The 27,272-nt window shown below is 45.4% G+C and overlaps 1 protein-coding gene and 1 non-coding gene across 4 annotated transcripts in view; one reads left to right on the top strand and one right to left on the bottom strand.

The window, feature by feature from the left end:
• The window catches only part of Kif2c (kinesin family member 2C), a 47,367-nt gene that overhangs the window by 18,961 nt on the left and 1,134 nt on the right, over positions 1 to 27,272 (top strand). For all 3 annotated transcript variants that reach the window (XM_045150539.1, XM_045150538.1, XM_045150540.1), the window contains 18 exons: positions 1,699 to 1,793; positions 6,768 to 6,869; positions 7,031 to 7,079; positions 9,605 to 9,724; positions 12,030 to 12,152; positions 13,861 to 13,961; positions 14,532 to 14,627; positions 18,673 to 18,727; positions 18,815 to 18,977; positions 20,231 to 20,321; positions 20,580 to 20,643; positions 20,715 to 20,806; positions 22,790 to 22,932; positions 23,690 to 23,894; positions 24,003 to 24,113; positions 25,567 to 25,634; positions 25,847 to 25,952; positions 26,055 to 26,159. In XM_045150539.1, coding sequence (XP_045006474.1) covers positions 1,699 to 1,793; positions 6,768 to 6,869; positions 7,031 to 7,079; positions 9,605 to 9,724; positions 12,030 to 12,152; positions 13,861 to 13,961; positions 14,532 to 14,627; positions 18,673 to 18,727; positions 18,815 to 18,977; positions 20,231 to 20,321; positions 20,580 to 20,643; positions 20,715 to 20,806; positions 22,790 to 22,932; positions 23,690 to 23,894; positions 24,003 to 24,113; positions 25,567 to 25,634; positions 25,847 to 25,952; positions 26,055 to 26,159 — 1,889 coding nt within the window. The remainder of the gene's footprint in view (positions 1 to 1,698; positions 1,794 to 6,767; positions 6,870 to 7,030; positions 7,080 to 9,604; positions 9,725 to 12,029; positions 12,153 to 13,860; positions 13,962 to 14,531; positions 14,628 to 18,672; positions 18,728 to 18,814; positions 18,978 to 20,230; positions 20,322 to 20,579; positions 20,644 to 20,714; positions 20,807 to 22,789; positions 22,933 to 23,689; positions 23,895 to 24,002; positions 24,114 to 25,566; positions 25,635 to 25,846; positions 25,953 to 26,054; positions 26,160 to 27,272) is intronic.
• On the bottom strand, positions 1,594 to 1,681 carry LOC123461362. Its single transcript, XR_006637646.1, has one exon. It is a non-coding gene; the product is annotated as a small nucleolar SNORD12/SNORD106 (small nucleolar RNA).

Raw genomic sequence — 27,272 nt, 5'->3', positions numbered from 1 at the left:
AAGGAGTTAAAGAGGCCCAGTAAAGACAGGAGTTTCCTTTTGGCAGCAGGGTTTGTATTCAATTTAGCAGGATGGCTTAATTTGGTGTGAGGAGGAGAGGCTCAAGTAAGTTACTGACAGAACTGTGTGTATGTGAGATCGATTTCTAGGAAGGGCTGTATATGGAGATCGTTTCCATTGAGGAGGTCATCAAAGTGGGAGACATGGGTTAGAAGGTGGGGTAAGGAAGGGGCTTTGTGGGACTTAAGACCATTTGTCATTTCTCCGTATCTAATTGTCTAGGTCTATAAGGACTTGTAATTCATACCAGATGTGATATGATCATTGTCCAATTTATATTGGAGCCAGATATGAGTAGAAAGCTGAATTAAAACTCTGGCCTTGAGCTCAGCATGGTGGCATACACCTTTGATCCTAGCACTTGGGAGGCAGAGGTAAGATCATTATGACTTCTAGGCCAGCCTAAGACTACATAGTAATTCCAGGTCAACCTGGGCTAGAGTGAGACCCTACCTCAAAAACAAAAACAAAAACAAAAACAAAAACCACAAACACACACACAAAATTAAAAAACTTTGGCCTCAAGGTCTGTTAAGCCCTGGGGCTTTAGGTTGACTTTTAGGTATCCCAAGGGAGAGTCTCACCACACCTTTCCTCCTGTTCTTTTTCAAAGTTTTTGTTTCATTTTTCCAAGGTAGGGTCTTACTCTAGTCCAGGCTGGCTTGGAATTCACTATGTAGTCTCAGGGTGGCCTCAAACTCACAGCGATCCTCCTACCTCTGCCTCCCAAGTGCTAGGATTAAAGTCATGAGCCACCATGTCTGGCGTAAAGTTATTTATTTACTTATTTGGAGAGAGAATGGGTGCATCAGGGCCTCCAGCCACTGTAAAGAAATTCTAGACGCATGTGCCCCCTTGTGCGTCTGGTTTACGAGGGTACTGGAGAATCAAACTGGGGTCCTTAGGCCTTGCAGGCAAGCGCCTTAACTGCTAAGTCATCTCTCCAGCCCCTCTTCTTATTTATTTATTTATTTTTATTCTTTTTTTTTAAGGGTTTCCTTTGATTTTTTTATTATTTATTTATTTATTTGACAGAGAAAGATGGAGAGAGAGAAAGAGAGAATGGGCTCACAAGGGCCTCCAGCCATTTTAAATGAACTCCAGACACACGCGCACCCTTGTGGATCTGGCTAACGTGGGTCCTGGGGAATCGAACCTGGGTCCTTTACCTTTTGCAGGCAAATGCCTTGACCACTAAGCCATCCCTCCAGTCCTATTTTTCTTTTTTTTGAAGTAGGGTTTAACTCTGGTCCAGGCTGACCTGGAATTCACTAGGTTCTCAGGGTGGCCTCAAACTCTGCCTCCTGAGTGCTGGGATAAAGGTGCATCGCCACGCCTGGCTACTCCTGGCTTTTTAACCTTTTTGTTGTTGTTGTTGTTGTTCTTGTTGTTTTTCAAGAAGATAGGGTCTTACTGTAGCCCAGGCTGACCTGGAATTCACTATGTAGTCTCAGGTTGGCCTTGAACTCACGGCAGTCCTCCAACCTCTACCTTCTGAGTGCTGGGATTAAAGGCATGTACCACCATGCCCGGCTCTTTTTATTTTTTTAAACTGGCAAGTGTTCTAAGATCAGCATTGTTGATCTGATGGGGGAAAAGTGAAATCATCATTTACAACTCAGGTTTTTTCATACACAGGCTTAATTCACAGTGCCAACGTATGCACTATAAACTTGGAGAAATCTTGCGTTTCAGTGGAATGGACAGAAGGAGGAACCACGAAGGGCAAAGAGGTAAGGCTCTATGAGAATGCTTCTACCACACATAACATTGTCCTATGAGAAAGATCTGGGTGGAAATGGAACCTATAAGAGTTCAGTTTCTTATTTTTTTTTAATTATTTTTGTTTATTTTTATTTATTTATTTGAGAGCGACAGACAGAAAGAGGCAGATAGAGAAAGAGAGAAAATGGGCATGCCAGAGCCTCTAGCCATTGCATATGAATTCTAGACATATGCACCCTTGTGCATCTGGCTAACATGGATCCTCGGGAATTGAGCCTCCAACTGGGGTCCTTAGGCTTCACAGGCAAGCGCTTAACCGCTAAGCCATCTATCTCTCCAGCCCCAGTTTCTGATTTTAAAAAATGGTCCTCTTTGGGATTTTTTGTTTGTTTGTTTTGTTTTGTTTTGTTTTCCAAGGTAAGGTCTTGCTCTAGCTCAGGCTGACCTGGAATTCACTATGTAGTCTCAGGGTAGCCTTGAACTCATGTGATCCTCCTACCTCTGCCTCCAGAGTGCTGGGATTAAAGGCATGTGCCACCATGCTCTCTTGGGAATTTTTTTTTAAACAGAAATCACTTTTTGTTCATTTTTATTTATTTTATTTGAGAGTGACAGAGACAGAGAGAATGGGCGCACCAGGGCATCCAGCCACTGCAAACAAACTCCAGATGCATGCGCCCCCTTGTGCATCTGGCTAACGTGGGTCCTGGAGAATTGAGCCTCGAATCAGGGTCCTTAGGCTTCTCAGGCAAGCACTTAACCACTAAGCCATCTCTCCAACCCTCTTGGGAATTTTTTAAATTAGTATTTCATTATTGTTATTATTTTTGTTGTTGTTGTTTTTGGTTTTTCGAGGTAGGGTCTCACTCTAACCTAGGCTGACCTAGAATTCATTAGGTAGTCTCAGGGTGACCTCCAACTCATAGTGATCCTCCTACTTCGGCCTTCTGAGTGCTGAGATTAAAAGTGTACATCAGAACACCTGGCCTAATATTTTATATATATTTATTTATTTGAGAGAGAATGAATGGGCATACTAGAGCTTATAAGCCACTGCAAATGAACTCCAGATGCATGTGTTGCCTTATGCATATGGCTTACATGGGTACTGGTGTATCGATACTGGGTCCTTAGGCTTCACAGGCAGGTGCCTTAACCACTAAGATATCTCTCCAGCTCTGGCATTTTCTTTTCTTTTCTTTTTTTTTTTTAACATTTTATTTTTATTTATTTGACAGAGAAAGAGTGGGAGGGAGAGAGAATGGGCTTGCCAGAGCTTCAAGCCACTGCAAACGAACTCCAGATGCGTGTGCCCTCTGTGCATCTGGCTAACATGGGTCCTGGGGAATAGAACCTGTGTCCTTTGGCTTTGCAGGCAAACGCCTTAACGGCTAAGCCATCCCTCCAGCCCCCTGGGATTTTCTTTAGTCAAGCCTATTCTAAATTGAGGCAACTAATTGTCTGGGGGTGGGGAGGGGTCACATACATATACATATATGTAAATAACTGCAGAAAATCTTACAACTTTGTTCACTCCCCTAAGCCAGAGTGGCCACCTGTGATGTTAGTTTCCATAACAAAATCAGTAACTCAGGTGAGGAGGCAAAACTATTTTTGTTATTGTTGTTTGTGCAAGCAGAGAGAGAGAGAGAGGGGAGAGAGAGAATGGGTGCTCCAGGGCCTCTAGCCTCTGAAAATGAACTCCAGATGCATGGGCCACTGCATCTAGTTACATGGGTACTGGGAAATCAAACCCAGGTCATTAGGCTTTACAGGCAAACACTTTAACCACTAAGTCATCTCTCCAGACCAAAACTATGTTTTTGACATGCCAAATCATGAGGCAACTTGATTTTTGTGTGTTTGCTTGCTTGCTTGTTTGATTTTTACAAGGTAGGGTCTCACTCTAGCCCAGGCTAACCTGGAACTCACTCTGTAGTCCCAGGCTGATCTCAAACTCACAGTGATCCTTCTTTCTCTGCCTCCTAATTACTGGGATTAAAGGCGTGCACCACCATGCTTGCGCGCGCACACACACACACACACACACACACACACACACACACACATATATTTTTTTTTTAACTTGGTCAAACCACTTTAATTTACAACTTCGGTGTACAATATGAAGTCTGTAATTGCTTGAAATTCCTCACCTTGCTCTTGCAAAGGGATAAGTTTACACTTCAGTCCTCATCGTCGGGAGGGATGCCTAGTTTTTCATCTGTCCAATAAAAAAATATATTTATTTGGGGCTGGAGAGATGGCTTAGCGGTTCAGGCATTTGCCTGCAAGGCCAAAGGATCCCAGTTCGACCCACATAAACACAGGGGCGCACATGCATCTGGAGTTCGTTTTCAGTGGCTGGTGGCCCTGATGTGCCCATTCTCTCTCTCTCTTTGCCTCTTTCTCTCAAATAAATAAATTATATATATATATATATATATATATATATATGTATTTGAGAGAGTGGGCACGTGAGGGCCTTCAGCCACTGCATGTGCTACATTGTGCATCTGGCTTTACATGGGTACTAGGGAATTGAACCTGAGTCCTTTGGCTTTGCCAGCAAACATCTTAATTCCTAAGTCATCTCTTCAGCCTCTGGCTAATTTTTTTTTTAAGTCAGAAATCCACATCTCTCTATGTGGTAAACCATTATTAAGAAATGTTTTATAGCTATCAGTACATGATGCAACTTAAGGTTCATAAAATCTGAGCCATGGGTAGTCTTGATAGCAAAGGTGTGCTTAGGTTAAACCCACAAGGCAATTTACCACTCTGACCAAGCTTATTGCCTTGCTTCTTTCACACTTTTTTTTTTGTTTGTTTGTTTTTCGAGGTAGGGTCTCACTGTAGCTCAGGATGACCTGGAATCCACTGTGTAATCTCAGGGTGGCCTTGAATTCAGGGCAGTCCTCCTACCTCTGCCTCCCAAGTGCTGGGATTACAGGTGTGTACCACCACGCCTGGCTCTTAAACTTTTTGTGAGGAGAGAGAGTAAATGAATAGGTGCACCAGGTGTTTTGCCACTGTAAAGAAACTCCAGCCATTCGTAAAATGTTTGAACATCCTGTATTTGTATTTGTTTTTTCGTATTTCCAAGGTGCTACAGGAAATTAAAATTACAAAATTAGAAAAAAATAACACCATTAAAAACAAACAGGGCTGGAGAAATGGCTTAGTGTTAAAGGCACTTTGCCTGCAAAGCCTGAGGACTCAGGTTTGGTTCTTCAGATCCCACGTAAGTCAGATGCACATGGTGGCGCATGCGTCTGGAATTCGTTTGCAGTGGCTAGAGGCCTGGCTCACCCATTTTTTTTCTCTCTCTCTCTAATAAATAAATAAAAATAAATTGGAAAACCAAACAAACTTTAGTCATGTGCTCCACTTTGTACATCTGACTATGTGGGTACTGGAGAATCAAACCCAGGCTAACTTAGGCTGGCAAGCTTTGCAAACAAGCGCCTTTAACCTTTGAGTCTTTTCCCTAGTCCCACACTCTTTCTCTTGCCTTCCTGGGCTGTTCAGTATAAAGATCAGTGTAAGAGTCAGTTGATGTCAAGTCTAGGGTTACCAATCTGGGCTCTTCAGTTTATGTCCTCTGTGGTTTGGGGTTTGGAAATGGTGGGTAGGGGTTTGTGTCCAAAGCACCTGTAGCTGTGTAAGCAATGTGGACAGAAGGTAGTTACTGAAGTATTGCTAGCTTTTCTGATTCTGCCCTCTCATCTTACCCTTCTTTCTATTTTTGCTTTCCTTTGTTCCTAAGACTTCTGTTTCCTATTAGGATTTGAATTCACAGAAAGGTGATATATCTTATCTTTGATTGCCCCCTCCCCTCATTTTTCATGCAATCATCTTGTGTCTAGTACATGTTTGCATAAGTCAGTTAGTAACTGTAGTTGGGTTGGGAGCGTAGCTCAATGTTAAAGTGCTTACCTAAAATGCATGAGGCTCTGGATGCCAGCCGGAGCACTGTAAGTCTAGAGTGTGTCTAGGGTGGTGACACTCTTGCTCTGGAGTACGTTTATTTATTTATGTGAGAGAAAGAGAATGGGTACGCCAGGGCCTCTAGCCACTGCAAGTGAACTCCAGACGCATGTGCCCCCTATTGCATCTGGCTTATGTAGGTCCTGGAGAATCCAACCAGGGTCCTTTGGCTTTGCAGGCAAATGCCTTAACCGCTAAGCCATCTCTCCAGCTCCTCTGGAGTACATTTTAAGTTATGTTACATTTCAAACTATACACAGATTGGGACTCATTTGGTTCATTGGTGTGTGGGTGTGTGTTTGTGTGTTGGGGATCGGATCTAAGGCCTCACACATGCAAAGCAAGCAGTCTATCACTGAGCTATATACCCCTAGCCCAGTGTTTGGAATCTTGTCTTCCAACCCTCTGCCAAGTTATGCTAGTAAAGTTTCAGTTGTTTCTGAAGAGTTACAGGACTCTGGTGATGTAAATGCAGAATTGTGACCTCATGGGGGGGCATGAGCAGAAACCAGGAGAGGCATGAGCAGAGGCTGTGACTAGGGAAGAAGTTTCTGAGCCCAGTAGAAAATGTAGGTAGAATTAGGGTTAGGTAGCAGCTGTCAGGAACATTGCTGCTCATAAGATCCTGACGAGCCCTCTGTTTTTACTATCACCAGAGGGTTAGAACTAATTTCCTCCTCTGGGTTAGTCAGCAAGAAGTGCTCGGGCTGTCCCCAGCAGGACGTCACTGTCCAGCAGAACAGTGGAAGAGCCAAGTGGCCTGGGTCTACTGTGGACTACCTGTTTGCTCTACACCTCACTCATCACTGACAATCTCCCGTTGGCTTGGAAATCAGAAGCCATATGCCTCTAGATGGTAAAGCATTACTAAATGACTGTTTCATAGCTACCGGTACTAATGGAACTTAGATTGGTCTGGGGGTGGTCGTGATGGCAGAGAGGTGTATGAATTGAACACTGTTGCTCACGGAAACATTTGCTTGCCTTTGCAGATTGATTTTGATGATGTAGCTGCCATAAACCCAGAGCTCTTGCAGCTTCCTCCCTTACACCCAAAGGACAATCTGGTGCTACAGGAAAATGTAACAGTCCCGGTAGGTGCCTGTCGTCAACTGTAGCCAATATGTTAGAAGAGTCCCTTATTAACTCTTCCTCCCCAACTGCCTGAGGCTTGATCTCAGTACCTGGGCCCAGGGTAGGACTTTGAGGCTTGATTGATAAGAGCCATATTGTGGTGGCCTGTTTTGTCTTTCAGAAACAGAAACACAGATCAATCAACTCCAAAATTCCCGCTCCAAAAGAAGGTAAATGAGGGCTGGGGAGATGGCCCAACAGTTAAAGTTGCTTGTTTGCCAAGCCTACTGGCTGGGTTTGATTCCCCAGTACCCACATAAATCCAGATGTACAAAGTGGCACATGTATCTGGAGTTTGTTGGCACTGGCAGGAAGCCCTGGTACATCCATTCTCTCTCTCTCTATCTCTGTATCACAAATAAATAAAGGGGGGGGGCGGGAGTCGTGGGTGGAGAAGGTAAGTGAATTTATGTTGGCTATTGTCTTGTCATGGCGTTTTTAGTGAGGAGGGGTGAAACAAGGTCTTGTCACGTTACCCAAGCTGACCTTAAATTTCTTTTTTCTTTTTTAAAATATATTTTATTTATTTATTTGAGAGAGAGAAAGAGGCAGGTTGGGGAGGAAATGGGCATGCCAGGGCCTCCAGCCGCTGCAGACGAACTCCAGATACATGCACTCCCTTGTGCATCTGGCTTACGTGGGTCCTGGAGAGTCAAACTGGGATCCTTTGGCTTTGCAGGCAAATACCTTAACTGTTAAACTTTCTCTCCAGCCCTGACCTTAAACTTCTAATCCTTCTTCCTCAGCCTCCCAAATGCTATGATTATAGGCTTGAGCCACTGTGTCTGACTTGAAATAGGAAAGTTGGATAGAAATGGATTATAGAGTCCGGCATGTTGGCACCTGCCTTTGATCCCAGCACTCAGGAGGCAGAACTAGGAAGCTTGCTATGAAACCCTACCTCCAAAAACAAAAACAATAAAAAAGACATGGGTTATAGATGTTCCTTAACTTACAAAAATGTATGTCTTGATAAGCCACTATAACTTGAAAACATAAGTAAAAAATACATTTAGCAGCTGAAGAGATGGCTTAGTGATTAAGTGTTTGCCTGTGAAGCCTAAGGACCCTGGTTCAAGGCTGGATTCCCCAGACCCACATAAGCCAGATGCACAAGGTTGAACATGTATCTGGAGTTCGTTTGCAGTGCTCCTGAGTATACCCATTCTCCCTTTCTCTCTGTCTGTCGCTCTCAAATAAATAAATAAAAATAAACAAAAAAAAAAAATTTTTTAAATACATTTCGCTAGAGTGCGACTCTACCTCAGAAAACAAACAAACAAAAAAACCCACTTAACACACCTAACCTTAGGTGTGTTATTTTGTTTAGGGGTCTATTTTGTTTTTATTTATTTTAGGTTTTTTTTTTTTTTTTTTTGACATAGGGTCTTGCTCTACCCTGGCTGACCTGGAATTCACTGTGTAGTCTTAGTCTGGCCTCAAACTCTCGGGCCATATTCTTATTTCTGCCTCCTGAGAGCCAGGATTAAAGGCATGGGCCACCATGCTAGGTCCTTCTTTTTTGTGTTGTCATAGTACTGGAGATTGAACTCAGGGCCTTGTACATACTAAGCAGATATTCTACCTACTCTGCTACCACTTATCTTTGAAGATACAGGAAGATTGTACAGTGGTAGGTACTGCTTAATAATAATTTATTTCTCAGCCAGGCCTGGTGGCGCACGCCTTTAATCCTAGCACTCAGGAGGCAAAGGTAGGAGGATCGCTGTGAGTTCAAAGACACTCTGAGGGTTGGAGAGATGGCTTAGCAGTTAAGCGCTTGCCCGTGAAGCCTAAGGACCCTGGTTGTAGGCTCGATTCCCCAAGACCCACGTTAGCCAGATGTACAAGGGGGCACATGCGCCTGGAGTTCATTTGCAGTGGCTGGAAGCCCTGGCCACCCATTCTCTCTCTCTCTCTCTTGCTCGCTCGCTCGCTCTCAAATAAATAAAAATAAACAAAATTTTTTTTAAAAAACGCCACTCTGAGAGTACATAGTGAATTCCAGGTCAGCCTGGACTAGAGTAAAACCCAACCTCGAAAAACCAAAAAAAAAAAAAAGAAAAGAAAGAAATTTTTTTTTCTCGGAATTTATAGTAAGTCCAGAAAAAAATTCGAATTTGCTATAGTTCCTCCATTTACTCAAAACAGATATGTGCTTTTCTTCTTCACTTTTTTTTTTTTTTCAATTTGAGAGTGACAGAGAGAGAATGGGCACTCCAGGGTCTCAGCCACTGCAAATGAAATCCAGACATATGTGCCCCCTTGTGCATCTGGCTAACATGGGTCCTGGGGAGTCGAGCCTTGAACCGGGGTCCTTAGTGTTCACAGGCAAACGCTTAACCGCTAAGCCATCTCTCCAGCCCTCTTCTTCGCTTTTTTCTGTTTTGTATTACTACATATTGACTTTGGTACTATACACATGTTAGGCAAGCAGACCCGGCCCAAGGCAGATGTTTGTATGAGAGAGATCTTTGCCCCCAGGAGCACCTTGATACGCAGAATGTGCACAAAAAAGTTTTGAGGATGTAATGCTTGGTCCCCCTAATATTTCCTTTCCTTGGGAGGAAAGAAAGGGAATTTGGTGGACTTATTCGCTGGTGACTGGGATCTAGCTCACCTTTGCCAAGTGCCCTGTGTGCTTTGGCCCTTCTCACCAGTGCAACACTAATTGGCAGCTGCTGTTGGTTCTTAGGTCTTCGAAGCCGTTCCACCCGAATGTCCACTGTCTCCGAGCTCCAGATTGCCACACAGGAGAATGATATGGAGGTGGACCTGCTTGTGTCCACAAACTCCCGCAAGTTTTCGATTCCCAGTGAGTAAAAAGTATGCTGTCCTTGTTCAAAGCCCTGGAGCAGGCTGTCTCAACACCACCTGTGCCCGGGCTAGAGTACCCTACCATGCCTCCATTTCCCTGGCATCAGCACTATGCTCCACAGCTTCCTTGTTGGGAAATCATCTTGTACTTTCTTTTTGGTTTTCTTTCAAGGTAGGTTCTCACTGTAGCCCAGGTTGCCTGGATTTCACCTCTGTAGTCCCAGACTTGCATGGAACTCACAGCGCTCTTCTGCCTCTGCCTGGAAGCCCTGGCATGCCCATTCTCTCTTCATTTGCCTCTTCTCTCTCTCCAAATAAATAAATAAAACATTTAAAATCCAGAATAGGGCTGGAGGAATGGCTCAACGGTTAAGGAGCTTGCCTGCAAAGCCAAAAGACCCAAGGTCGATTCCCCAGACTCACGTAAGCCAGATGCACAAGGTGTCCCATGCATCTAGAGTTTGTTTGCAGTGGCTGGAGGCCCTGACATGCCCATTTTCTCTATCTGCTTCTCTCTCTCTCTCTCTCAAATAAATAAAAATATACTATTTAAAAAAAAAAAATCCAGAATAACAAAAACCCAGTAATTTGGGGTGGAGAGATGGCTTAGCAGTTAAGGCACTTGCCTGCAAAGCCGAAGGACCCATGTTCAGTTTCCTAGTACCCACATAAAGTCAGATACACAAGATGGCACATGCATCTGGAATTTGTTTGCAGTGGCTGAAAGCCCTAGTATGCCCATTTTTTTCTCTATTGCCTCTTTCTCTCTGTCTCTCCAATAGAAATAAAAATAAACCCATAGTTTGCCAGTGTGGTGGTGCACATCTTTAATCCCAGCACTTGGGAGGCAAAGGTAGGATGATCAATGTGAATTCAAGGCCTCCCTGAGACTACACAATAACTGCCAGGCCAGCCTGGCCTAGAGTGAGACTTTACCTCAAAAAAGAAAAGGAAAAAAAAAAAAAAACAACAAAAATTTAACTGAAGTGTTTTTTAACCTTTATTAGATATAGTAGATATAGTAGATTTATTTATTAATTTTTTCTTTTTTTTATGTGTTAGGGAAGGTCTTACTCTAGCCCAGGCTGATCTGGAATTCACTATGGAGTCTCAGGCTGGCCTCAAACTCACGGCAATCCTCCTACCTCTGCCTCCTGGGTGCTGGGATTAAAGACATGTGCTTCCATACCCGGCTCATTATTTATTTATTTGGATTTTTCGAAGAAGCAGGGTCTCACTCTAACCTAGCCTGACTTGGAACTCACTCTGTAGTCTCAGAGTGGCCTCAAACTCACAGTGATCCTCCTACCTCTGCCTCCTGAGTGCTGGCTTCAATGGTGTGCGCCACCATGCCCGGCTAGATGAAGATTTTATAACATATAATCATTGTGCTTTACTATGTCCAGTTTGTGACATGCTGCCACATCTGGCCCAGGGTAGTTATAAATGTGGCCCAACACAAAATTGTTAACTTGCTTAAGTCGTAAGGGTTTTTTTTGTTTTCCAAATTTGTTTTCTAACTCAATTGTGTAGTTCTTAAGCATGGACTTTGTAGATGACAACATATGTCACAGTGTCAAAAGGCTGAACACACCTGTTACATGTATCAAACAGAGTGAAGGTAAAGGAAAGGGGCAATGTGGCATTGGGGGTTGCACCTTCCTGTCTTGGTTTTGTGAGTGAGTCATGTGTGTGTGTGTGTGTGTGCTGAGACGGGGTTTCACTTCACTGTCGAGCGCCTGGAACTCTGTAGCCCAGGTTTTCCTCAAATTCATGGCAGTGTTCCCACCTCAGCCTCCCAACTGCTGGTTTTAGTCATGACCACCATGCCCAGCTCATTGTCCACTCACTGTAGTTGGTTGTTGCCCAAGTTTCCTGTCATCCTTGAGTGTCCCTATACCCAGCTGTTCCCATCTCCCATCCCCATATTTGGTCTTCTGTTAACTACCTGGGCTCCTGGGGCTTTAAGGATACCAGAAGGGACTGGCCCCAAGACCCTGCACTTGAGTCAGGTCTATAGAATCAGCCTCCAAAGGCTTTTCCCTTTTTGTGAGAAAGCCATATTCACTTATCCTTCAGGGATTTCCATGGTAAGAGCCTGTCCTTGCCAAGAGGACGGTTGGGTTCAGTGTGAGGCAAAAGGAACTCTGACTAAGGTTTGCTCATGCTGCAGAAGCATGAGTCCTTGCTGGACTAGCAGACAAGCAGGCAGTAGTCATCTTCTTTCCTGTGACCCCTTGAGTCTAGATGAGGACAGCTGTGGTATGCCTGCCTGCTTCTCCAACGACTCTTGTTCCCCACAGCTCGCCGCCCTAGGCCCTCCTGCCCTGCAATGTCTGAAATACCACTGGCAATGGTCAGAGAGGAGGTAGAGGACCCAGTCGCCTCCATCCGAGGCAGCTCTTCTGCACACCCTGTGAACTCAGGTAGATATGTTGTGCTTTCTGTTCTTCTAGTGCGGGACAGGTAGTTAACACTTAGCCTACCTGGGCCCTTGAGTTCAAAACCTATCTTGCAAGCATATTTTCCTGTGGCCATGAACAGTTGTTTCATAAGACATAAAATATTGAGTAAAGCAAAAGCTATGTGAGGTAGCTGAGGTGTTATCACAACCAAGGTCTTGAAAAATAGCCCAGTGTTTTTTTTTCTCTCTCTCAGTGTTTCTTTTTTTAATTATTTATTTATTTTTATTTTTATTTTATTTTATTTTATTTTTTTCTCAGTGTTTCTTAAGATCAAACAAGGATGTCTCCTCTCTCTTTTTTATTTTTTGAGGTAGGGTCTCATTCTAGCCCAGGCTGACCTGAAATTCACTATGTAGTCTCAAGGTAGCCTTGAACTTATGACATTTCTCTTACCTCTGCCTCCCAAGTGCTCTGATTAAAGGCATGAGCCACCATGCTTGGCTCATCTCTTTTTTTTTTTTTTTTTTGAGGTAGGGTCTGACCTGGAATTCACTATGTAATCTCAGGGTGGCCTTGAACTCACGGGGATCCACCTACCTCTGCTTCCCGAGTGCTAGGATTAAAGGCATGCGCCACCATGCCCAGCTCATCTCTTTTTTGATTGTAGAGCAAATACTCACAGAGATATACAAGGAGCTTGTCAAAAGCAGAGTATGAGCTGGAGAGATGGCTTAGCTGTTAAGGCACTTGGCCTGTGAAGCCAAAGGACCCAGTTCAATTCCACAGGACCCGTGTAATCCAGCTGCACAAGGAGGTGCATGCGTCTGGAGTTTGTTTGCAGTGGCTAAAGGTCCTGGTGTGCCCATTCTCTCTCTTCTTTCTGTGTTAAATAAATTAATTGAAAAAAAGAGCTGGGTGTGGTGGTGCAGGCCTTTAATCCCAGCACAGAGGCAGAGGTAGAAGGATCACTGTGAGTTCAAGGCCACCCTGAGACTACAGAGTGAATTCCAGGTCAGCCTTGGCTAGAGTGAGACCCTACCTTGAAAAACCAAAATAAATAAGTAAATAAAAAGAAAAGAAAATATTTACTAAAAATAGACTAGGCCAGGTGTGGTGGCACACACCTTTAGTCTCAGCACTCAGGAGGCAGAGGTAGGTGGATCACCACAAGTTTGAGGCCACCCTGAAACTACATAGTGAATTACAGGTCAGCCTGGGCTAGAGCAAGACCCTACCTCAAAAAACCAAATAAAAAAACCCCGCAGAGTTGCATTCTCAGTACGCTGGCTTCAATCTAGCCTGCTCATTACTTCTTGGTCTTGGCCATCCCTGAGTCATCTGTTGTTTGCATATATGTATGTGGTGATTTACTGACAGATTTAGAGAAAGCATGTTCCTGATGAAGGCCCAGGATTCAGTAAAACAACCAGACAAGTAAAAAAGTGACTTCTGGGCTGGAGAGATGGCTTAGCGGTTAAGTGCTTGCCTGTGAAGCCTAAGGACCCCGGTTCGAGGCTTGGTTCCCCAGGTCCCACGTTAGCCAGATGCACAAGGGGGCGCACGCATCTGGAGTTCGTTTGCAGAGGCTGGAAGCCCTGGTGTGCCCATTCCCTCTCTCTCCCTCTCTCTGTCTTTCTCTCTGTGTCTGTCGCTCTCAAATAAATAAATAAATAAATAATTTAAAAAATATATTTAAAAAAAAAAAGTGACTTCTTTCCCTATCCCTCAGTTCGGAGGAAGTCATGTATTGTCAAGGACATGGAAAAAGTGAAGAATAAGCGAGAAGAGAAGAGGGCCCAGAACTCGGAAATCAGAATAAAGCGAGCCCAGGTACCTTCTGCAAGAGATTTGGGCAAGGTTTTAGGACAGGCATCCCTAACAGATGGGCATTAGAGATCTAGGGGGCCTAGCCTTTCTGAGGCTGCAGTCCTGATACTCAGGAAGTTTAATTGATAAATAATTCCTAAATTACCCAAAGGCCCTCAGTTGAGTAATACTTGATGCTGATTGTCCAGTGGGGAAGCCTGTCATGTGCTTGTACGGCACAGTGCTGCTGTTTGGTGTGCCTGCCTGCTTTCTCCTTCCTCCCTCTGGCTGCTTGTCTTGTAGGGTTTGGGTGGGAGTGAAGGAATCTCCTTAGTGGGATTAATTAATTGCTCTGAGGAAATTCATTCTGCTTTCTCTCCTAAGATGTAAAACCCTGGCCATTGTCCTACTTCCTAGGGTGGTTTTGGCGTGTACCTAGGCTCCCCTGACAAACTCTGCTCTCCGGGGCTTTGTATCTGGCTTCTCAGCCTCGTGCAGCTGGGGTGAGGCAGTGCCAATGATGAAGCTTTTGTTGCCTTGTGGAACTGGATCTGAGCGCATTTGCCTGCCTTTGTTCCTTCTTGTCTCAATTAGGAATATGACAACACCTTTCCAAACTGGGAATTTGCCCGGATGATTAAAGAATTTCAGACAACTATGGAATATCACCCACTTACTGTGACTGATCCTGTAAGTAAATCACAGACTTCTACTTCTGAGCAGGTGTACCATTGGGGGACAAAAATCTTGTCTTTACAGGAATGAAAGCATTTGGGGATCATCATTCAACTTTGAGGAAAATTGTTTTTCTCTGTCTGTGTGTGTGTTCTGGAGATAGAATCAGGACTTTATAGATCTGAGCATGCAACCTACACTCTGCTATTGAGCCATAGTCCCCCTCCCTGGATCCTCTGTCCCCAAACTTTTTTTTAATATATTTTATTTATTTTAGATAGACAAAGGCAGAGAGAGAGAGAGAGAGAGAGAGAGAAAGGGAGAGGGAGGGAGGGGGAGAGAGAAAGAATTGATGTGCTAGGGCCTCTAGCCACTGCAGATGAACTCCAAATGCTTTCAACCCCTTGTGCATCCGGTTTACATGGGCCCTGGAGAGCCGAACCAGTATCCTTTGGCTTTGCAGGCAAACACCTTAATCGCTAAGCCATCTGTCTTGCCAGCCCATTATTATTATTATTGTTTTGTTTTGTTTTTGTTTTTGAGGTAGGGTTTCACTCTAGCTCAGGCTCTCCTGGAATTCACTATGTAGTCTCAGGGTGGCCTCGAACTCATGGTGATCCTCCTACTTCTGCCTACCGAGTGTTGGGATTAAAGACATGTGTCACCATGCCTGGGTAATTTTTAATTTTTACTTATTCATTTACAAGCAGAGAACAAGAGATAGAAGAGACACAGACAGAGAATGGGCATGCCAGGGCCTGTAGCCACTGCAAATGAACTCTGGACTCGTGTGCCCTTGTGCATCTGCATCTGGTTTACATGGGTCCTGGGAAATCAAACTTGGGTCCTTGGGCTTCTCAGGCAAACGCCTTAACCGCTAAGCCATCTCCTCAGCCCTTCTTTTTATTTATTTATTTATTTATTTATTTATTTATTTATTTTGTTTTTTTGAGATGGAGTCTCACTATAGCCGAGGTTGACCAGGAATTCACTATGTAATTTCAGGATGACCTCAAACTCACAGGGATCATCCTGTTTCCTGACTTCTGGGATTAAAGTCGCATGCCACACACCAAGTCTCTGCCCTTCATTTATTTATTTTGAGAGAGAGAATGGATGAACCAGGGCAAGCCCCTGCAAACAAATTCCAGATGTGTGCAGCCCTTGTGCGCATATGCGACATTGTGTGCTTGCGTCACGTGGACCTGGAGATTCAAATGAGTTCTTAGGCTTTGTAGTCAAGTGCCTTAACCACTAAGCCATCTGTCCAGCCCTCTGCCCTTCCTTTTTGGAGACAAAGTCTCATGTTGCCCATACTGGCCTTGGCCTTGAACTTGCTATGGAACCAAGGCCAGCCTTAAAATTCTGCATTTACCATGTCCTTTTTTTTTTTGAGTTAGAGTCTCATTCTAGCCCAGGCTGGCCTAGGATTCACTATATAATCTCAGGGTGGCCTCTAACTCATGGCAATCCTCCTACCTCTGCCTCCCGAGTGCTGGGATTAAAGGTGTGTGGCACCACGCCTGCTTATTTTCCCTCTGGAGATACAGGCTGTGTAGCCCAGGGTGGCTTTGGACTAGTAACATCCTGGCTCAGTCTTCCAAGCAAGTGCTGTGATTGTAGGTATTTGACAAGTTGGGTTACATGAGACCCTGTTTTTTTGTTTTTTTGTTTTTTTTTGAGGCAGGAACTCACTCTAGGCCCAGGCCGGCCTCCAACTCACAGTGATCCTTCTACCTCTGCCTCCTACGTGCTAGACCTAAAGGCATACGTCACCATGCCCTGCTGCTCATGCTTTTTTTTTTCTTTTTATTTCTTTTTATTTTTTTTAATTTTTAAATTTTTATTAACATTTTCCATGATCTGCTCATGCTTTTAATCCTAGTACTCAGAAGGTTGAGGAAGGAGGATCACCATGAGTTCAAAGCCAGCTTGGGTGAGAACAGTACTCTATCTGAAGGAGGAAGAGGTTAGGGAGATGACTCAGAGATTATAGACACTTTATTGTATATCCTGCCAGTCCAGGTTCAGTTCCCCAGTACCCATGTCAAGCCAAATGCACCAAGTGGCCTCTGCATCTGGAATTACTTTGCAGAGGCAAGAAGCCCTAGGAATTTTTTTTCTCTCAAATAAATAACTAATTTTTTTAAAAAGAATTAAGGAGCGGGCTGGAGAGATGGCTTAGCGGTTAAGTGCTTGCCTGTGAAGCCTAAGGACCCCGGTTCGAGGCTCAGTTCCCCAGGTCCCACGTTAGCCAGATGCACAAGGGGGCGCACGCGTCTGGAGTTCGTTTGCAGAGGCTGGAAGCCCTGGCGCGCCCATTCTCTCTCTCTCCCTCTATCTGTCTTTCTCTCTATGTCTGTTGCTCTCAAATAAATAAAAAATGAACAAAAAAATTAAAAAAAGAATTAAGGAGTGGACATGGTGGTGCACATCTTTAATCCCAGCACTTGGGAGGCAGAGGAAGGAGGATCACTGTGAGTTCAAAGCCAGATTGAGACTGCATAGTGAGTTCCAGGTCAGCCTGGGCTAGAGAGAGACCCTACCTTGAAAAACAAAAAAAAAGGGGTGGGTTGATACAGAGATGGCTCAGCAGTGAAGGCACTTGCCTGCAAAGCCTAATGACTGGGGTTCAATTCCCCACTACCCATGCAAAGCCAGATGCATCTGGAGTTTGTTTGTAGTGGCCTGGTGTGCCCATTCTCCCTCTCTTTACAACCTGTACCCCACGCTTCCTATTTTAGCTTGGATAAGACTACTTGCTAATAATTATGGAAGTGGTGCTGAAATCTTGAAGACAGCAGAATGAGAAAAGCAGGGGGAAATTCAGTGTAGCTCTAGAGTAGCTGATGGGCAGTCTGGGGTAAAATGTTGTATCTTGTCATAACTTTTATCTTTATTTATTTTTAATTATTTTATTTTTGAGTGAGAGGCAGGCGGGGTGTGGTGGTGGGGGGGAGGAGCATGCCAGGGCCTTTCAGCTACTCTAAATGAACTCCAGATGTATGTGCCCTCTGGTGGTAATGTGTGACATTGCATGTTTGCATCACTGGCTATGTGGGACCTACAGACTGCATGTGTCCTTAGGCTTCGCAGGCAAGCACCTTAACTGCTAAGCCATCTCCCCAGCCCTCTTGTTTTGTTTTTAAATTTTTTTAATTATTATATTTGTTTGAGAGAAAGAGGCAGATAGAGAGAATGGGCACACCAGGGCCTTCAGCTGCTGCAAATGAACTCCAGATGCATGCAGCACTATGTGCGTCTGGTTTACATGGGTCCTGGGGAATCAAACCTGGGTTCTTTGACTTTTCAGGCAAGGGTTTTAACTGCTAACTCATCTCTCCAGCTCATCTCCAGCCCTCTTGTCGTATCTTGGTTGGGCCTGGAGAAGTGTGTGGAAAAACTTTTTTTTTTTTTTTAATTTTTTATTTATTTATTTGAGAGCGACAGACACAGAGAGAAAGACAGATAGAGGGAGAGAGAGAGAATGGGCATGCCAGGGCTTCCAGCCTCTGCAAACGAACTCCAGATGCGTGCACCCCCTTGTGCATCTGGCTAACGTGGGACCTGGGGAACTGAGCCTCGAACCGGGGTCCTTAGGCTTCACAGGCAAGCGCTTAACCGCTAAGCCATCTCTCCAGCCCGGAAAAACTTTTTTTGTTGCTTGTGGTTTTTTTTTTGTTTTTTTGATTTTTCAAGTTAGGGTCTCACTCTAGCCCAGGCTGACCTGGAATTCACTCTGTAGTCTCAGCTGGCTTCAAACTCATGGCGATCCTCCTACCTCTGCCTCCCGAGTGCTGGGACTAAAGTCACGCATCACCAGGCCTGGCTGGACAATGGACAAACAATTTTTTTTGTTTTTGTTTTTCGAGTTAGGGTCTCACTCTGGCCCAGGCTGACCTGGAATTCACTCTGTATTCTGAGGGTGGCCTCGTTCGTGGCAATCCTCCTACCTGAGTGCTGGGAATAAAGGCATGCACCACCATGCCCAGCTTTGGACAAACTTTTGATATTGTTTTGACCTTTCTCCTTTTGGTTGTCTCCTCTCATCCTGCTGTAGATTGAAGAGCACAGGATCTGTGTCTGTGTTAGGAAACGCCCATTGAATAAGCAAGGTGAGCTATTCAGTCAGAGGAGCCTTGGGTGACTGAGGGGAGAGTCATATGTCCTGGGAACACCCCTAATATACTCTCCTTCTGCAGAACTGGCCAAGAAAGAAATCGATGTGATTTTTGTTCCTACCAAGACTCTTCTCCTTGTGCATGAACCTAAATTAAAAGTGGACCTGACAAAGTATCTGGAGAACCAGGCATTCTGTTTTGACTTTGCATTTGATGAAACCGCTTCAAATGAAGTTGTCTATAGGTTAGCCTATGTTTTCTTCTTCTTTGTGTCTACCTCCTCTGCCAACCTTTCCTTATTTTTGGTGTTTGGTGTTTGTTTGTTTCTATATTTATATTTATTTTTGATTTTTCAAGGTAGGGTCTTGCTCAGTTTGCTCAGCCCAGTTTGACATGGAATTCACTATGTAGTCTCAGGTTGGCCTCGAACTCACAGAGATCCTCCTGCCTCTGCCTCCTGAGAGAGAGAGAGAACGGGTGCACCGGGGCTTCCAGCTGCTGCAAATGAACTCTAGATGCATGCACCACCTTGTGCATCTGGTGTATAAGGGTCCTGGGAAATCAAACCTTGGTCAAAAAAAAAAAAAGTGGAAAAACAATATAGGAAGACATTAAAAATACACACAAAAATAATGGCATAGACCCACAAAACAAAATATTTTAGGCCTGAATTTTCCCTGTTCTTTTTAATGTGTCCTATGCTTGTGTCTGCAAAGTCAGAGGAGGGACTGCTTGGCTTACATTGTGGGCCACTAGCTTGCTTCTGGCCAGTCAGTCCAGTACTCTGCCCACATTCCATTTAGCTAAGAGTACTTCAGGTTTGTTAGTGTGGTTGGGGTCAGCTTACCCACTGGGTGCTTTACTCAAAGAAAGCTAGGACTTGAGAGCTTCACAGAAGAAAGACCACATTCTAGAGAGCAGAAAGTTTTCCTTCTGTATTGATTTCCTGTGATTCAGCTACAGATAGAAAATATTCAAGAAAAAAATGGTATTTGTACTGAACATGCACAGATATTCCTTTTTATTTTTTCCTAACAACTATAGTACATTTACATTGCACTACATTGTTAGTAATCCAGAGTTTTGGGGACAGTGTATATATGTTACATGTAACTGTGCCATCTTACATGAGTGACTTGAGGGCTGATGGTGTAACTCAGTGGTAGAGTACTTACGTATCCTGTGCTAGGCCCTGAGTTCCACGCTGAGCGTGAAAAAGAATAAACAGCTGGGTGTGATGATGCACACCTTTAATCCCAGCACTCAGGAGCAGAGATGGGAGGATCACCATGAGTTCGAGGCCAGTCTGAGACTACACAGTGAATTCCAGGTCAGCCTGGGCTACACTGAGACCCGACCTCGAGAAAAAAAAAAGAGAGAGAGAATAAACAATTTGGAACAGCTTGGTCATCAGTGGAGGGTCTTGTAATCTGTACCTCTTGGATACTGAGGCATGGTTTACAAACATTCTTCCCCTCTCCTCCATCCTTTCTTTAGGTTCACAGCAAGGCCACTGGTACAGACAATTTTTGAAGGAGGAAAAGCAACTTGTTTTGCATATGGACAGACAGGAAGTGGCAAGACACATGTGAGTATCCAAGTCTGGCAAAAAGGAAGCTTTCCTTTAGCACAGCACAGGTTCATGAGAAGGAAGACTGACACCCCTTGCAGAAAGTTCCCTTGATGCAGGTGCCTTAATTCCAGGTTCTGGCCATGCCAGATACAGAGGGGCCCTTTAGCAGGTCCAGCCTCCTGGCTCTGGTGTGGCCCACTTGGCAATAGAGCAGTAGTGTTCTGACCTGGGCCAAGAGATTTTACATAACATAATCGTCTTTTCTTTTTGCAGACAATGGGTGGAGAACTGAATGGTAAAACTCAGAATGCTCCAAAAGGAATCTATGCAATGGCATGTAAGTAGTGTGCTTAGCTCCATTGGGGTTGTTCATGGTAGGCAAGTTGCTTATGTAGACTCTCCCCTCAGCCCAGGATGTCTTCCTCCTGAAGAATCAGTCTCGCTACCGGAGCCTAGGCTTGGAAGTCTATGTGACGTTCTTTGAGATCTACAATGGAAAGGTACCTATCGGGGGCCCCCTGTTGATGCTGTTGACTTTCTAGAACCTTAAAGCTGGCTAGAAACTATAGAAGCCAGACACCCTATTTGCTGCAGACCTTTAGGGCCCTCTACCAGTCGTGTGGAGGTCTCATCTCATGGTGAGAAGGTACCCAAACTCAGCAAGTACAGCAGGAATACTCCTCAGAGCTTTCTCTCAGGTGGAAGGTTTGCCTTGTATGTGCTCTGTCCTCCCTTGACCACCTTCCCAGTGTCCTCCTTCCCTTGCTTCTTCTCGTGTTTACATCTTCTGTAGCTCATTCTCTCCCCCCTCCCTCTACAGTTGTTGTCTTTCCCAGAGCAGGACCTCAGTATAGCAAAAATTAATATGTGTCATTCTAGCAAGACACTGTGTAAACACTATTCCTTTTTTTTTTTTTTTTGCTTTGTTTTTCGAGGTAAGGTCTCACTCCGTCCCAGGCTGACCTGGGATTCACTCTGTAGCCTCAAGGACACCTTAAACTCATGGTGATCCTCCTACCTCTACCTCCCAAATACTGGGATTAAACGTGTGTGCCACCACCACGCCCGGCTCCCAAACACTATTCTAAGAATTGTTTTTTAGACTGTCGAGTTGGCTCAGTGGTTAAGGCCTTCAAAGCTTCGTAGCCTAGCACTCACATAAAGCCAGATGCACAAAGTGGTGCATGTATCTGGAGTTCTTTTTCTTTGTTTCCTTTATTTACAAGGTCAACTCTCCCTCTAGCCCAGACCTCAGGCTAGTCGTGAACTCAACATCCATCCTCCTACCTCTGCCTCCTAAGTGCATTAAAGGCGTGTGTCACCATGTTCAGCTCAGTATCTGGAGTTTTGTTGGCAGTGACTAGAGGCCCTGGCATGCCCATTCTCTCTCTCACACAAATAAATACAAATATTTTTTAAAAAATTTTATTTATTAGAAAGAGAGAGGGAGAGGGCTAAAGAGATGGCTTAGTGGTTAAGGTGCATGTCTGTGAAGCCTAAGGACCACAGTTTGATTCTCCAGATCACACATAAGCCAGATGCACATGGTGGTGCATGCGTCTGGAGTTCATGTACAGTGGCTAGAGGCCCTGGTGTACCCATTCTCATTCTCTCTCTCTCTCCCTCTCTCTGTCTCTAATAAATAAATAAACTCTTAAAAGAGAGAGAGAGAGAAGGAGAGAGAGTGTACCACCTCCTCTAGCCACTGTAAACAAACTCCAGATGCATGAGCATCTGGCTTACCTGGGTTCTGGGAAGTCAAACCTAGGTCCTTAGGCTTCACAGGCAAGCACCTTAACAGCTAAGCCATCTCTCCAGCCCCCCCCCCCCTTTTTTTTTTTCCTGAGGTAGGGTTTCCCTCTAGCCCAGGCTGACCTGGAATTAACTATGTAGCCTCAGGGTGGCCTTGAACTCACAGTGGTCCTCCTACCTCTGCCTCCTGAGTGTTGGGATTAAATGCATGTGCCACCATGCCCTGCTCCAAATATATTCATATACATACGTATACACACACACACACACACACACACACACACACACACACACACACGGGTTTTTTTGTTTTTGATTTTTCAAGGTAGGGTCTCACTCTAGCCCAGGCTGACCTGGAATTCTCTGTGTAGTTTCAGAGTGGCCTCGAAATCTTGGAGATCATTCTACCTCTGCCTCCCAAGTGCTGGGATTAAAGGCGTGTGCCACCACACCTGGCAATTTTTGTCTTTTATTTGATTTTACACACCGGAAACAGGCTAGAATGTTCAGTAGGCTCATGCAACTAGTAAAGTAGCAGAGTTGAATAGAACCAAGGCAAACTGGTTAAGATCCAAAGTATAGTCCCTCTGTTAGCATGCTGCCTATCATGGCATAGTCCGTCTTTCCTGTTACTAACTCCTGTCCACACTGGGACAGTCTGTGGGAGGGAGGAGTCAGGCAGAGCACCCAGCACTTACAGCCTTTGGGTAATTCTACCCTGCCTGACACAGCTGTTCGATCTGCTCAACAAGAAGGCCAAGTTACGTGTGCTGGAGGACAGCAAGCAACAGGTGCAGGTGGTGGGGCTGCAGGAGCACCTGGTTAACTCTCCTGATGATGTCATCAAGATGATCAACATTGGCAATGCCTGCAGGTCAGAGCCCTACAAGGGAAGGGGGCATCTTGTAATGCCTAGTTCAGGTAATAGAGTCTAGTTCAGGTCACTTCTGTTTCTCGGTAGGGTTACTTCCCCCAGCTGAGTTAGAGGTGTGAGGACCTCTACTTTAAGAGACTGCAGTGCGGCAGATGACCCAGGGCCACAGGCTCAGAACCAAGTCAAAACAACAAGGCAAACTTATTCACAGGCGTCTGTGGGGTTCTTGTTTTTCCTCTCCTTGTGGTGGAAGTTAGAAGCTCTAGATCTGTTTGGGGCTGGACTTAATGAAGCCAAGGCTCTTCTGAGCATGGTGCAGTGAAACGGTGGGAGCTTCTGGAAACTCTCTTTAGGGCACTCTGAGTATTTTGGGGTTTTTTGCTCCCCTTCTCTCCTCCCCCAGTACTTGGGGATTAAAGTCAGAGGCTTGCACACGTAAGGCAAGTGCTGTACCACTGAGCTCCTTCTCAGGCAAGGGCCCTGGAATTCTAGCAAGTTCCTTGTGTGCTCCGTAGCTGAGACAGCTTATACTTCTCTGTGTCTTTATGGGCACCCAGGTCTGGCTGAGGCCATGGCACAGAATCAACACTGATTTGGCTGGCTGGGAAATAAGTTGACAGCTGCTGTCCTGGAGAACAGAACAGAAGACACAGTACTCCTGGGACTCGGACTAGGCCAGTTTAAACACAAGTGTCCTGGGGGCTGGTAATTCCAAAAGTTAATAAACTTTCTTTGCCTTTCCCCTCTTTTGCAACAGAACCTCTGGACAGACGTTTGCCAACCCCAATTCTTCCCGCTCCCACGCCTGCTTCCAGATTCTTCTTCGAACTAAAGGGAGACTGCATGGCAAATTCTCTTTGGTGGATCTGGCAGGAAATGAGCGAGGGGTGGACACATCCAGTGCTGACCGGCAGACCCGCATGGAGGGCGCAGAAATCAACAAGAGTCTCCTGGCTCTGAAGGTAGCAGGAACTAGCTGGAGGTGGTCTTGGAAGTCTACTGGGGAGGGAGGGAGGGAGAGGGCAACACAAGAGGAAGGAAGGCCTTCAGTTGTTCCTGCTGCTCTACAGGAGTGCATCAGGGCTCTGGGACAGAACAAGGCTCATACTCCGTTCCGCGAGAGCAAACTGACCCAGGTGCTGAGGGATTCCTTCATCGGGGAGAACTCCAGGACTTGTATGGTGAGCGAGTACTTTGGAGGGCATGCTACAGAGGACACGGTTGCTTTAAGTGGTTTTGAGTTGCTTTCTAAGGAGATATTAAGTCCTATCCCTGCGCAGGCTCAGCACCTCAGGCTCTTGATGGCAGCCTCCACTTTGCTACAAAGGAGGGAGGAATGCATCCACTCCCTTCGCTGTGTGTAGGTGTTGCTCTTGGTTTAGGGGAAGTCGTTACTTTCTTACCTGATTTGAAAAAAGGAATTCCACGGCTGGAGAGATGGCTCAGCAGTTAGGCATTGGATTTCAAAGCCAGCTGCACAAAGTGGCACATGAGGATGGAGTTCATTTGTAGTGGCAAGAGGCCCCGGCACAGCCATTCCCTCCCTTCCTTCCCCCCACCCCACCCCACTGGCAAAATATTAATTTAAAAAGACAGGACTTACAGAATTGAGAGATGAAGCTTAAGGGAACTAGAAGGAGGTCTTCTCCTCTCTGGCAATGAAGGTTCACTGTCTACCGGGCAAGCAAATGGCTGCATGCTCCAGCCTCTGATAACTTATCCCCTTCCCTACTTCACTGCCAGGCCCTGCTGTGAGGTTTGCCACGATCTACCAGATACCCCTGAGTAGAGGGGCCTTTAAGGATGGGTTTTCTGTCTTGCTCTATTTATTATTGTTCCCTTTCCACTCCCCTCTCTGGTGGTGCTGGAGGCTGATCCCAGAGCCTCACGCACACTAGGCAAGCACTCTCTCCATGAGCCACAACCCCAGCCCCCTGACTAAGCTCTAAATTCTCTCAGGCATTATCAAGTGACCTTAGTAGAGGGAATAAAGAAGCAAAAGATAAATAGGTGTGTCTTTAAAAGCAAAGAACAAGGGACAGTTAAGGCACTTGCCTGCAAAGCCTGAGAACCCAGGTTCAATTCCCCAGTACCCACGTAAGCCAGATTCACAGGGTGGTGCATGTGTCTAGAGTTTTGTTGCAGTGGTTGGAGGCCCTGGCATGCTCTTTCTCTGCCTCTCTCTCTCTCTCTCTCTCTCAAATAAATAAATAAAATATCAACAAAGAAATTTCTGCCAGGCATAGTGGAACACACGTTTAATACCAGCACTTGGAAGGCAGAGGTAGGAGGATCCTTATGAGTTTGAGGCCTGTCTGAAACCACATAGTGAATTCCCAGTTAGCCTGGGCTAGAACAAGACCCTACCTCAAGAAAACAAAAAAGGGCTGGGGAGATGGCTCAGTGGTTAAGGCATTTGCCTGCAAAGCCTCACAACCTGAGCTCAATTTGCCAGTACCCGCAAAGTGGCACATGCATCTGGAATTTTAAAAAAAGAAAAAAAAAAAAACACCTGCCACCTTTATGCTATGGGTCTTACCTGCAGGAAGAGACTCCATTCTAGGAGCAAGCTTTCTAGTGCCCTTACCCCGTGATTCTCCACCTCTAGCCAACCATCTGTTCCTTCTTTCACAGATTGCTATGATCTCACCAGGAATAAGCTCCTGTGAATATACTTTAAACACACTACGTTATGCAGACAGGTACCATACCTACACCCAGGTGGGATGGGGAAGGAAATGGCAGCTGTGAGAGGGGAAGAGGTTGGAGCCCCCAGTGACCACTGATACTCACTCCTCTGAGAGTCAGTAGATTTGAGGTGTGAAGGTCAGCCTCACATATATTCTCATTGGCTAAAGGCAAGCTATAGTAAGTGCCTAGGAGGCTGTTGTGATCAGAGATCTTGTTTCCTTAGGGTCAAGGAGCTGAGTCCCCACAGTGGGCCCAGTGGAGAGCAGCCAATTCAAATGGAAACAGAAGAGATGGACGACAGCTCTAACATGACCTCGATGGCAAACAATGTAAGGAGGAGAGGGGCAAGATGAAAGTGTGGCTTCTGAGCTAGAAAGTGGACCACCTCTTTATACTGTTGTCTTCCCTTTTGGTCTCTTCAATTCGCCAAGGAGCAAGAGGAGCTGTCTTCCCAGATGTCCAGCTTTAATGAAGCCATAACTCAGATCAGAGAGCTGGAAGAGAAGGCCGTGGAAGAGCTCAGGGAGATCATACAGGTATAAAAGCTGGCCTTGGCCAGGGGGTGACTGGTTGTCCTCTCTGTCACAGCCCACAGAGTCCTCAGTACTGTTCCTGGAACATGGCTCAGGCTTTGTTCCTGTGGGTCTTCGGGTTGGTAGAAGAGGCAGCCTGCCACACCACACACTAGCACATAGTAGATAACCTCTACCTATCCGTGGAGCTTCTCTTCTAGGGCAGTGAACGGCCATACTACCTGGCACACATGCGCCCTCCTACCTGGAGCTAGTCTCTAGGCTGCTTTTTTTTCCCCCTCTGATTTCGTGAGTTAGGGTCTCACTCTAACCCAGGCTGACCCGGAACTCACTATGTAGTCTCAGGGTGCCCTTGAACTCATGGTGATCCTCCTACCTCTGCCCCCGAGTGCTGGGACTACTGGTGTGCACCACCATGTCCAGCCCTATGCTGCTCTTGACCGAGGGATAAGAGAGTGGTTCATGAGCAGAGATTTGTCACATTCAAGTGAATTATTTAGCTCCTGTGGTGAAGTCTGGCCAAGGGTGTAGCTCCGTGGTAGAGCACTTGTCTCGATTATGCCTAAGGTCCAGGTTCAAAAGCATACATTCCAGGGAGCTAAGTATGGTCACTCACATCTGTTACCATAGCAGGAGGGTCACCAAGAGTTCCAGGCCAACTTGGGCTAGAGTAAAATTCTGTCTCAAACCAACGGGCCTGGGGCGATGACTCAGTAAACACACTTGCTTGCAAAGCTTGCCAGTCTTGGTTCAGTTTCCTTAGTACCCACATGAAGCCAAAATGCAAGAATTTTCTGGTGGCACATACCTTTAATGCCAGCACCTGCCTTTAATCCCAGCACTCAGGAGGCAGAGGTAGTTCGAGGCCACCCTGAGGCTACATAGTGAATTCCAGGGCAGCCTGGGCTAGAGTAAGAATAAGACCCTTGGGGGGGGGGGGGGCAGAAGTATTTGGTATTCATTTTCAGTTTTTAGTGGCAAGAAGCCCTGAAGTAGTCAACTCTAGTTTCTGAGTTGGGCAGCAGGACAAATGTCATTCATTTGGCATAGGGTATAGGGACCAATTTGGGGTTGATAGAGGATAAATTCAAGCTGAGGATTTCCTTTTATATGTTG

This window comes from Jaculus jaculus, chromosome 5 (assembly GCF_020740685.1).
Source record: "Jaculus jaculus isolate mJacJac1 chromosome 5, mJacJac1.mat.Y.cur, whole genome shotgun sequence".
Lineage (NCBI taxonomy): Eukaryota > Metazoa > Chordata > Mammalia > Rodentia > Dipodidae > Jaculus > Jaculus jaculus.
The sequence above is the reverse complement of the archived record's forward strand: the minus strand, read 5'-3'. Positions and strand labels throughout refer to the sequence as shown.